This window comes from Ochotona curzoniae, unplaced genomic scaffold, assembly GCF_017591425.1.
Source record: "Ochotona curzoniae isolate NIBS_2020 unplaced genomic scaffold, NIBS_Ocur_1.0 contig_4093, whole genome shotgun sequence".
Lineage (NCBI taxonomy): Eukaryota > Metazoa > Chordata > Mammalia > Lagomorpha > Ochotonidae > Ochotona > Ochotona curzoniae.
In genome coordinates, this window is record NW_024466124.1 from 479428 (window position 1) to 491523 (window position 12096).

General features: G+C 39.4%; 1 protein-coding gene across 1 annotated transcript in view; it reads left to right on the forward strand.

Annotated features, from left to right (window-relative positions):
- The first annotated feature begins 2161 nt into the window (after positions 1-2161).
- Positions 2162-12096, forward strand: part of IGSF11 (immunoglobulin superfamily member 11) — a 143072-nt gene continuing 133137 nt past the window's right edge. The window contains exon 1 of the mRNA XM_040984184.1: positions 2162-2324. Coding sequence (XP_040840118.1) covers positions 2273-2324 — 52 coding nt within the window. The 5' untranslated portion in view covers positions 2162-2272. The remainder of the gene's footprint in view (positions 2325-12096) is intronic.

Genomic DNA, 12096 nt, shown 5'->3' on the forward strand with positions numbered 1-12096 from the left:
AGCCACACTTCTTGTCTTAGCAAAAGCCTCACTGGCTCCCAGTGAGCAAGGCAAAAGAGCAGCAGAACTCTCTCCACTTGATTTATGGCCATAAGGACGTACTCCATGATCTCCTGGAGTTTGAGGGCAGGAATCCTTTTTTGATGAACTTCCCACCCAGTGCCTTCCATAGAACAGGCACTTTGCAAAGATTGAATGTGATCAGTATGTCAGATAGTTTTTTTTTTAAGGGATTTTATGACTACATTTTAAGGTTATTTATTTAGTTGAAGAACAAAATTCTATCTTCATATTTCAGCCTGGGGTTACACCTGGTCTGAGTAGCACTGACCACTTATAAGGCTGCCTTGCTCCTTACATCATTTACATTTACTGTCTCCCTCGTACTGCGTTAGACTGCAAGAACATCTACAAGAAACTGAATTGGATGAAGATCCAAGTCTTTATCTCAGAGTTTACAAGAACAAGAGGGAACCTTTAAAATTTAAACTTCTGTTATTAATATGAAAGACTCTGCTGTCACATCACTCAATTCCTTCTTTAAAGATCTCACCAGGGGATTCTGGCAAAGCTAATAGTCTCATTAAAAATATCTTTTTGGAGTATTCGTGCTAAAAGTGATTGCCATTTCTTTTTTAAGATTAAAAAAATATATGTTTGAAAGAATTACAGAGAGAAAGTGGAGAGAGATGATCCTCTCCCTGCAGTGCATTCCCCACATGTCCAGTCAGTCAGTGTTGGGTGGGTCAGGCTGAAGCCAGGATACATGGACTGCAGGGACCCAACACTTGGGCCATTTTGCACTGCTTCTCTGAGGCTGTTAGACGGGAACTGAATTGAAAGTGGAACAGCTGGATATGAACTGGCATTCACATAAGACATTGGTGTTGACTGGCACTTGCTAACATGTTCCCCTCATCCCATATTTTCAAAAAAGTTAATCCCTAATTCCACCATCTTGACATTATTTTCATTTTTATACATTATCTTTCTGTCCTTGTCCAAATACAGGTTTTACACATTTGAATTTCTTCTGTTTGTTGTGATTTGTTCTGAGAGGACTTCCCCTGGCAGGTGGGGTCTGGGAATTCCTGAGTAGTTCAGAGGTTGCTACTGTAGCTGATGCAGCAATGAACAAAAGGGGCCTGGTGCTTCGAAGGCAGGTGAGCCCTGCAATTGTGAAGGCTCAGTGTGAAGGCTGAACTCGGATGTGACTATGGGCTGTAAGACAAATAGAGATTAGACAGAAAAGGAAAGATTATGCTTCATAAAGATGTGGGTAGAACCATTTAATTTGACCCTAAGGTCCTTCTCCCCAACCCAACCAAAACAACCAAGAAACCAAAGATAAAAGCACATCTGAAGTGACAGCGGCCGCAATGAAAGTACATGGCCACTTGTTAACAAATACTTGACGTTCAAGGACACTCTAATGGTTCAAAAGGAACATTTAGTATAAACGGGCCTGTTTTACAGAAGAGACAGAATTTGGGAATCTTTTCGACAGGAATGAGGAGTGAAGAGCTCTTTAAGGAAGAATGGAGGAGAAAGGAACTAGTGGCGGGGGTGGGGACCTCACAGAGACTTATAGAATGGGACAAACTCCGTGGATTCCGAATTTTGCCCAATTCAGTGTTTTATGAGAGGATTAAAAATCAGAGTCGGGTAGAAACGCTATGAAGACAGCAGCTGAAGTACTGAAGTGTGGAAACCAGGCTGACACCTCTTGTGGGCGAGCGGTTGGGGCGGGGAGCAAGGCGTGGGCGTCGGGCGCTCCTGGCGCTGACGGAGGCGTGGGGGCTGGCGGAGCGGGCGGCCGGCGCGCAGGTGGCCGGGGTCGCGCCAGCTGCGCGCCGCGCTCGGCTCGGCGGGTGGGCCGCCAGGCGTCGCGCTGGAGCCGCGGTTGCCCGGGAGACCTAACGGGGCGAGTGGGCGGCGCGGCCCAGAACTCGCGCTGCCGGAGAAGCCGGGCCAGAGTTGGAAGGAGTGGCTCCCCCCGCGGCGCTAGGGGCCGGCGGGTCCTAGGGCAGTGCGAGGTGGCAGAGGCGCTGCTGGGCGCGGCAGGCGAGCCCCTGGACGCCTCGGGTCGCAGTTCAACCTTGGTGGAACCGGAATCTCTACTTGGTTGGTTTGCGCGCCCTACGGTCCCAGTTGCGCCCGGCAGAGTGCGGGAGCACCGGGTTGCCGCGAGGGTGCCGAGAGCCCGACCCGCGCCTCCGCTCCGGCGACAAGGAGTCCAGCAGGCAGCGGGAGCGCTCCCCGCAGCCCCGGGATGACTTCTTGGGGTTCCCTTCTGGCGCCTTTGCTGCTCCTGTCCCTGCACGGTGAGTAGCCCCAAACCCTCCGCACCCTGCAGGGCCAGGCCGGGCTGGCGGACCGGGACACAGAGTTCTGTGGGGTGACCGTGTACCACCTCGCTTTGTACCGAGTGCCAGGAGCTCAACTTTCGCAGGTGTCACTGTGGTGGTCGCTGTTGGCCGAGGTTGAGGCGCACACTAGCAGCAGCTGCGTCCCCTGACTGCGCGCAGTGGCCCCGTCACTCACACACAGCTCAGGTGTTTTTTATCTGAGGGAGAGGTAACTGAAGCTGCTGCAGGGTTACGGTAGGCCAGGACCGCTCCTCGGGCTCCTCCCCCGCTGTGCCCCTGGCAGTACTGTGTCTGTCCAGATAAGAGACTCTGGTAGTTACGGGTCTGGTTAGAAACAGCATTAAGGATCAGTTTCTGCAATGGGTGGCTTCAGGATAACTTTAAACTGTAGTCTGACCGTGGCCTTTAAAACCTACTCTCACGTCTTGATTAGCCCTTATTAAAAAGAAGTGTGTGAATGACATTTGGAAATGTATCGCTGCTGTAGCTTGTCATCTTAAGGGATTTAAGTTGGTTCAGCAAAAAAAGAAAACAACAACAAAACAAAAAAGCCCCATAAAATAATATAACTATTAGGGCAAAAGAAAGACTCATTTTCTTTTTAACAGCTTATTTATTTAAGTTTAGTATTTCTCTCTTTCCTATATTTTATTTTTCCCAAATGGCTGATTTACATGTTACATCGCTCCCTTTGTTTCTGTGTGTGCATTGTCCCAGGCAGTCAAGTTTTCTCTCCCATTTAGTTGTACAGGTTTTACCGAAATTCACTCTGAAGGGTAGGTGCCGTAATTGATGGTGTGTTGTGAACATAGTATCTGGAGGTAACCATTATGTTTCTAATCATTTTGTGGCCTCATTTGAACTGATTATAGGACTGTGAATCCTGGGGTAACCTAATTTTAGTCAGCTTTAATTGTACAAATCATTTAGGTGGGGAGAAATGAGTGCAAAAAACTTTTTGTATATCTTCTCCATAGAAACTGGGGGGAGAGTATAATCGTCAAAATTATGGGTAATTTTTCCGGAGTTCAGTAGGTGCAATTTTTAGTGTTGATGCGTAGATAATAGTTACATTGTATGTAGCTCTTTCTGCTACCAGTTTGAAAGGATATTTCTGTCCAACTTCTTTCAAGTGTAAAATAAGAGCAAATAGGGTTTTGATACAATCAACAGACATAGCAGTTTTGTAAATGTCAGAACAACTCTTTTTGTAGCACAATCTATTATTAAACAGTATAGTACAATAAAGGCCACTCTGTAAATATGATTTGTGTACAGTTTGGTTTTGAATTATGAGGCAATGTTTTTACAGAGTTGCTCTCATTGGCAGAATCTGTCTTACAAGGTCATCTGATTTGTTCGTTTTCCTTCAGCAGGATATTTGCAAGCCACACTAGAATTTTTTTTAGGACTTCCAAGGACATTTCAGTCTTTACGATAATCACGTTTAACCCTCAAAAGCTGTGTTCATTTGTTCAGCAAATATTTGCAAAGCTACCAGTCTGTGCATTTGCGAATCTGGTGAGGAAAGATGATAGTGAAATATCAAGATGCATAAGAGTTTTCTTTGCATGTCTTGAAGAGTGAGCACATTTCAAACAGGCTGTTGACAAACAGGCTCTGTGCATGCACAAATAATTCATGATGCAGGGAATATATGATGAGTGTAATGTATTAATGGTGATATGGAAAACTTTTCTGTTTGGGTTTTGATTGAGAGAAGTGGTTGGTCATACTTACTTGTGTAGGGACATATTCTGGAAAGGCCAAGTTTCTCACTGATAGAGCCCGGGATCTGTGCAAAGGAGAAAGGCTAAAGAGGCCGCTGGGGGCAAGCTGAAGGCTGTGCTTTGTTCTGTATGTCTGGAGAAAGCACTGATGATCAGTTTTTCTCCGATGGGGACAGAAAGAGCTTGAATAGCTAGAGTGCTTGTTTGTGCTGATGTTATCAGCCTCCAGGGAGCTACAAGTCCTGATGGAATCAAGTTCTTAAACCAATCGGGGGCAAAGTTAGTCCAAATGAACTCCCAAAGTGGAATGAGAAGAAGGGTTGGGTGTTTGAACAAAATTGATCCCATTATGAAGTGGGAAAGGGAAATGTATAATAGATATGTGGCCAACAACTATAATCACTCCATTGGAATAATGCACCAAAGGTAGAAAGAATATTAAGAAAAAGGAATACAATGATTGTCACAAATTTCCGTTTTGTTTTTGTTAAATCTGTGTGGAATAAACTAAGTTGAGGGAAAGTTGATTCAGAGTTCTACTAGTTAGATGGCTGAAGCGTTTTTGTGATCCCTCGCAATGACTGATTACCCAGGGTTTGAGCAGATATACAAAAAGAAAGAAAAGATCATATGAAAGAGAATAAAAATGCATAAGGTTGCAAGCCACTTAAATGTTAGTATTATGGAAAATTTATTGTGATTTTTAGTTTTCTAGCTTTAATTGTTTAACTTGGAAGGAATTGCTTTGTAGTAAAAATCTGTGGTTTGATTCGCATGAAAGGTGAGCGCTACTGAATAAACACTTTAGAGAAGTTAAGCCTGATACATGTTGAGAACGCTCAACGTGGACTGTTCAGGAAGTAGTTAAATATGCAGGAAGTAGTTAAATATGCAGTCACCAAGTGCTTTTAAAATATTGTGCCTATAACTGTTAGAGCCAAATAATGATGCAGTGCAACTTTGCATACTTTTCTCCCTACCTTCAGTGTATGTGGCACATTTTAAAATGTGTTTTTGCACTTTGATAGTGGAAACTTTTATAATGAAAATTCTCATCTGAATCTTCATACTTCAGCCATGTGAGTGTCAAACAAGGTGTGCTGCTGCACCAGATTCTGTAATTGCAGTAAGTAATACAAAGGAGGGGCCTTTGCATTAAAACTCTGTAAAGATTCTAGATCTGTTGATGTCTAGACTAAGGATAACAATTTACTTGAACTTCCTTAACCTGGAAGTATTACTTTAAGGTGGAATTGCTGCATTTCCAGCAGCCCAGCCACTTCAAGTGAATGTAGTCACCTTAGCAGTCTGTTGGAGAGGTCTGGCTGCCCCCACACACTCACCCTTCCATTCTGAGAGCAGCCCCACATGATCTGGAGGTTCTGAAATCCTCTGTAGATCAAACTTAGAGTGCAACTGGTTTTAGAGATGTTATTGGTTGTTGGGTGGTATTCAAAAGCTGTCTGATCTGAGGTAAGTTTAATCATAAATGTGGGAAGTTAACTACTTTTTAGTAAGATGCTATTATTAAATATTCCAAAGATTTCTTCTCTTTCTGTTGAAGTTTAAGTAGTTGATTCCCTGTGAACTGGTTTCCAATCCCTCAAGAAAGAGACCAGCTGTAATTGTTTTTTATTATAGAAGAAAAGAATCAAGAGAGGAAATTTAAGTGTTTCCCAATTTGCAAATTATAGACCTGACTGCTAGTTCATGATTGCCGCTATCAGATACTGCATAGTTGCTGCAAGGTATGACCTTGCCTTACTCATATATTATGGGAAGACTATTTTTATAAGCAGCATCAAAATGTTAATGCTTATTGGAATAGATTTAAATCAGTACAAACTTGCCAATGTGAGCTAAGTCTACTCAGTAAAATATCCTTTGAGAAACCTACATCCTAATGTGTTTTCATTTGACAGGTGGAATTTTTGATCTTCAGAGAGATAACTTATGGCCACAGAGACATATGTTTCTTTAGAAAAGCATGGCTGGTTAAGAAGTGGACATATTAGCTGAACTGAGTTCTTTGGAAGGATCTTCAGAGAATTAGGTTACCATTAGAAGTTATGAATGGTTGCAGACCAGGATTTAAGGTTAGGATAGATGGATAAAGTATAATAGGTTTGTGTATTGAAAAGTTAATGCCGTATTTTTATTGAGTCATAGTCTGTAGTAATGCAATGTGAATTGTGAATACAGTACTGATGTTATGGAACCACTTGTAGGCTATTCTTAAAAGACTCAACAATCTGATATATTTTTTGAAAAATTTATTTTTATGTGAAAAATAAGGGGATTGTCCATCCATTGTTTTGTCTGGGGCAGGGCCAGGCTGAAGCCAAGAGCCAGGAGCCAGGAACTTCTCTGTGGGTGCTGGAATCCAGTCTTTGGACTCCTCCAGTGCTTTCAGAGGTATGTTAGCAGGAAGCTGTATCAGAAGTGAAGTGTTGAGCTTGTACCCATATCAGATGCCAGCATCAGAAGCAGCAGCTTAACCTGGCATTCTACAATGCCAGCTCCCAAACCAATATTTTAAAAAATTGAAAAGAAATTTAAATTCTTACCAAAGTCAGTTGAAGATCAGAATAGCGTAAGGTAATAAAACTAGCCATTTCTGACTCTCTTCAGCTTTTCTGTTCTGTTGATTTCAGAGATTGAAAATAATAATGATAAATACCCCAAACCCTGCAGCCAATGAGACAGTTAAATACCCCAAGAAGCTGGGCATTAGTAGGGTTATGTGGGCACATAGATGTGCTCTTTTGCCCTTGTTTCACAGCATTAACTTTATCATGTAATTATGTATGTGTATTGACTTAAGGCCAGACTCATTAGATACGTAGAAGTTTGTTTTTACCATAGGCATCATAATTCTGTGTGCATGGAGTACCTGAGAAGAATCTTTTCTTCTTTTCTAAAGGAAAATAGTTTTTGTTCAAAAATTTTTTGGGAATATGATTTGATTGGGTCAGCTTCAGCTATTCTCAAAACCTTGATAAAGACCTGTTTTCAGATTCTGTGACTTCTTTGTAAGTTCACTTAAAATTTCAATACTTACAGACCTCTTAAAATTGATTCTTGGCATATCTATAATGTTAAAACTTTGATGCTGTTCATTTTTCTTTTTTTTAAAATTTTTTCAAATTATTTTATTGTTAAGGAATTTTGAAGGTTTTGCTCTAAATAGTGAAGATTGATCTCAGGGGCCAGCATAGTGAAGAAGCCTGCACTGTGAGTCTAGCATTCCACATGGGTGCTGGTATATATCTGGCTGTTGCACTTCCAATCCAGCTCCTTGTTAATGGCCTGAGAAAAAGAGCAGAAGATTGCCCAAGTATTTGGGACCCTGCTACTCATGCTGGAGACTCAGAGGAGGCTGCTGGATTTAGCCTAGCCCCATCCTGGCCACTGTGGCCATCTGGGGAGTGAACCGGTGGATGGATGATCTCTCTGTGTCTTTCCTTCTGTAACGATGGCTTTCAGATAAATAAGTAAAAAAATAAATCTTTAAAGAAAGAATGATCTCATGACATTCATTGAACACCTTGGCATTTTCCCACTTACATGTGTGATGTTAGTCTTGAGGACCTGCTATGTTATAAATATCTCCCAAGAACAGAGATAATTCCAGTAATAACTTTCACAGTCTTAGCTTTCTCTGTCTCTTCTCACATTATGGTTATAAATTAATGGGGATTATTTATTAGGTTTTTAAAGATATGTATTAGATTGGCTGCATGTAGAGGGCATTATAACTTGTTTTGTTAAATTGTATAAATTTTATTTTTGATAATTTTTACATATTTGATTAGGGTGTGAAGAGTCAGTGTAGACTGGGAGTTGTATTGTCTTCCCATCCCTTTCCTTTTTCTTGAAGTGTTCGTATTTCTCTTTGGGACTTTTTCCAGCTATGATTCATACCCGAATGGACTGTCCTCTCAGTCTGCAGTGTTGCTTATGGTCTTTCTCAAAATGTCAAAAGTTATCTTTGACTCATAATTCAAGTCTCAATCATGTGTTTCAGGATGGCTTAATAACTGCAAATATCAAACATTGGTCATAATACTTAATTGTTGTTATTCAGGGCCATTACTCCCAATTATACAAATTCTGTCAGCCTTCATGGGTCAAGATCATTTGCCAGGACACCAGATACATGGCAAAAACAGGCTGCAGTGTAATAAACATTATGTTTGCAGAACACCTTCAGATCAGGCTATCATTTATTATGTTTGTTGGTTAATAAAGCTTGTAATTCAGTTGACTTATGTATATTGCCCGTGTATAAGTACAGGTTGTACACTAGCTTCTTTTGGCCAAAGCTTAAAAACAGTATGTAGTGCTGTGAGAGCTGTGTACTGTGGAGCTTCTCTTAAATTTCTGATGTTAAAAAACATTGCACAGAACTATTTATGTTGATTACATCTGTGATACTGCATTAGGGTTTGAAAGTAAGAAAATTTTAAAATGTATTTACTAATTCATTTAAAATGACTTTTTTCCACAAACCAAATAAAAGAGTGGTAATGTTTCACATTTTTGGAGCTGTTTTTAGTGTTGAGTTCATTAGAAGACAATTAGACAACTAGATTCTCATACCTACTTCTCCATCCCCTTGTTATATATTATCTTGATTTTGTTTAAATATCTGAATATTCATGAATATATATCATAGTATTTTGAGAGTGTTTTTCAAGTAAATCTAGGTGTTTTCTTAGATATTCTACCAAAATATGGAATATGGTAGTTTTGTAATGATTGCCTGGAACTCAGAACTATTTCAATTAAGAGTTATTGTTCTTTTAAATTATTGGTTTATCTTTCACTTTGAATCTTTTATTCATGCATTATTTTTTATAACATTGTGCATTGACCACTGAAAAATATTTATTCATTGTGCTGTGCAGCTTTTCCAAATATTTTTCAAAACTCATTGTTAATATCATCAATGATCTCAGTAGAATTGTCTTTCAATATTGTGGAGTGGGTAAATGTGTCATAGAAGTTTCCCCATATTTCAAATTTGCTTTAATTGTATCACTGGCATGTACGGCTGTCAGTCATTAATACTGAAATGATAGTTCCGCTTTGCTAAGATATCTGCTGCGGTAGATATTACCCCTGGTCTCGGGTAACCAGGTCTCAATATCCTTGGTTCATGAGTGTTCTTTCAGATTTGCATCCTTGTCCAAGTAAAGCAACAGTGATTTTTTTTTCCAAGCTGGAACTCACACAGTTGTGTTAGTGCTTTTCCTTGGGCAACCATTTTGTGATAATATGTAGTGCAAGGGATTTATGTTTTATAGTGCCTACTTGGTCATGCAGTATATCACAAATGATAAAGGTTTAGTAAAATTACCATTATTATTGCATCAAAGTTGTTCTTTCATGGAGCTGGATTTTATTTTCTAATGGTGTTGGACACTGCAATGACTGCTGGTACAGACTGGTGCCAAGGCCTCGACCTGTGCTGAGGCACTGCAATGTCAACATTGCTGCTGCTGTCCACCCAGGAAAAAAAGCAAATTTCACTTAACCAGCATTTGAAAAAGGAGTTCTTATCGCAGAGACTGCTCGTAGGGGTCTTGGATATGCCTACAGATTCATGTAATGTACTTGAAATTCATGTAGTGTACATAGTAGTGTTCTGTAGTAGAACCTTGAAGATATATTTTTTGAAATTATTTTAGAGACAGTAGTTATTAAATTGTGCTGTATTAGGTTATACTAAATGGGACATGCATCTAAAATGCATAATAAATTTATTTAAAATTATTTTTGTATGTATTTGCAAACACAAATCAAAAGTAGCATATTCTAGGCATAAAAGCTCAAAACAATGCAGAAGTGTGAAAGAAGAAATCATGTTCCATATCCATTTACCAAAACTCTGGTTTCTGTTCTTCATGTTTTGCTAATCATAAAGTGTGCATATGTACATACATTTTTAAAAATGAAATTAGATCATAAATACTGTTCTGTGGTTTGTTTTGAAAGCATAACTTTTTATATTGGCATCTTACCACTCCCATTACATGAATATACCTCACTCTTTTATATAGCCATCTAGTATTAATGGGAAGTATATGATTTACGTGTTTCACCATTGTTGGCTATTTATGTTATCTTTAACTTTTTGATATTTATGATGTTGTGGTGGGCATCTTTGCATATATAAGCTTATAGATACTGCTGTAATGAAGTTGTTTGAATATATAGGTATTGCTTGTATAGATGTCCTGAATTGTTTGTATGCATTTAACATTTTAAGGAGACGGTAGCACTTAAAGTTTATGAGCAGTGCATCATCAGACATACTTGATAGTGGGTTTGAGTTGTCAGTACTTTTCCCTGTGACTTTGGAAATGTTATTTAATGTTGTTAGCTTGAGTTCATCTTTAAAGTGGAGGTTGCCTTGTTGTGTTGAGAATTGTCAAGTTAAATGAAATCTGACATTACAGAAGTGTTCAGTATAGTGCTTGACCTGTGTCAAATGCTTTGTTAGTGAAAATTCCTATTGAAAGGGCTGATCAGCCTTAATTTGAATCAGGAGGAGGGAAGAGGTCTATCCAGGATTTGCTGTGGGAGGTCTGTACTATTGGGCATATTGTATAATTCTCCAGGTTTGCTTTCATTTGCAAAAGCAGCAAGTTGGGTTAGGTAAATTATCGTTATTTTCCAGGTATGTATGCTTGTGATTCTTGGACATGTCCAGTGTTGGGACTACTGGCAGTAAAATAAGCCAGAGTTATTAAATAGGTAGTTTTAACACTACTGTGACACTTTTCCTCCAGATATTGGCTTTCCTCTTTCCCTTCCCCCATCAATCTGCTAAAATGTTGTGGTGATTTCTATTCTAGGAATTAAAGCTATATTTATCTATTGTAGATTGTGAAGGCTAGTTTAATTATAAATAAACTTTAAAGTTTTAGTTTACTATAGGTTTTTGCTCACATTGACTTAGGCTATGTAACTTCATTCTGTTAAATCCTTTGTGCCAGAGTAGGTCCAATATGTATCAGGAGTGGATTCATTCAAAGAAGACTGTAAATATGACAACTATCTTTCTTTTATCACAATCACTGTATTCTGATCATTTTATGTGATTCATTAAAACTTTGATGATTTTTGTTTGTTCAAGAATTTACATGTCTAAACTTTTATCTGTACTGGGATTCTTGATGAGTAAAGACATTTTACTAGTACTCTTATTGATTGAAAGTGATGGTCTTGTGACCTTTGAAAAAAAATGAAACAGTAAACTTGATGAAAATAGTGGTCCTTAAACTGAAAGCTCTGAGGTATGTGGATAGGGCACATTCTTAGTTCCGACACTGATTGATTGGTTTTTGATTGATTGTCACTGATAGTGTTTTACAGCTACACTTTCTGCATTTTCAGGAAAGAATGTTTTTATAAAAAGTCAGGTGGTCTTTTAAATGGACAATTAGTCTTGTTGGAAGAACTGAAATAATTCTGAGATTTGCAAACTCAGTACATACCCTGTTATAGGAGGTAGCAATTTAATTCATTTTGCCTGAAACTTCGCTATAATGGTAAGAGATGGTTCTTGAGTTTTATGTCTATTTATAGAAAGTTAAACATGACTGATTTTCATGAAAACAGTTTTTGGAATTATAACTTTTAATTCTTCCCAATTCTTGGCTTCATTGTCATTAGAGCAAGACTTGTTTTGGTTGCCTGTTCATCGGTTGATTTCTTTCTTTTTTTTTTTTTTAAAGATTTATTTTTATTATTATTTTTTTATTGGAAAGGCAGAAATACAGAGAGGAGAGACAGAGAGGAAAAGCTTCTGTCCAATGATTCACTCCCCAAGTGATCTCAATGGCTGATGCTATGCCGATCCAAAGCCAGGAGCCTCTTCCGGGTCTCCCATGCGGGTGCAGGGTCCCAAAGCTTTGGGCTGTTCTCGACTGCTTTCCCGGGCCACAGGCAGGGAGCTGGAAGGGAAGTGGGGCTGCCGGGATAGAACC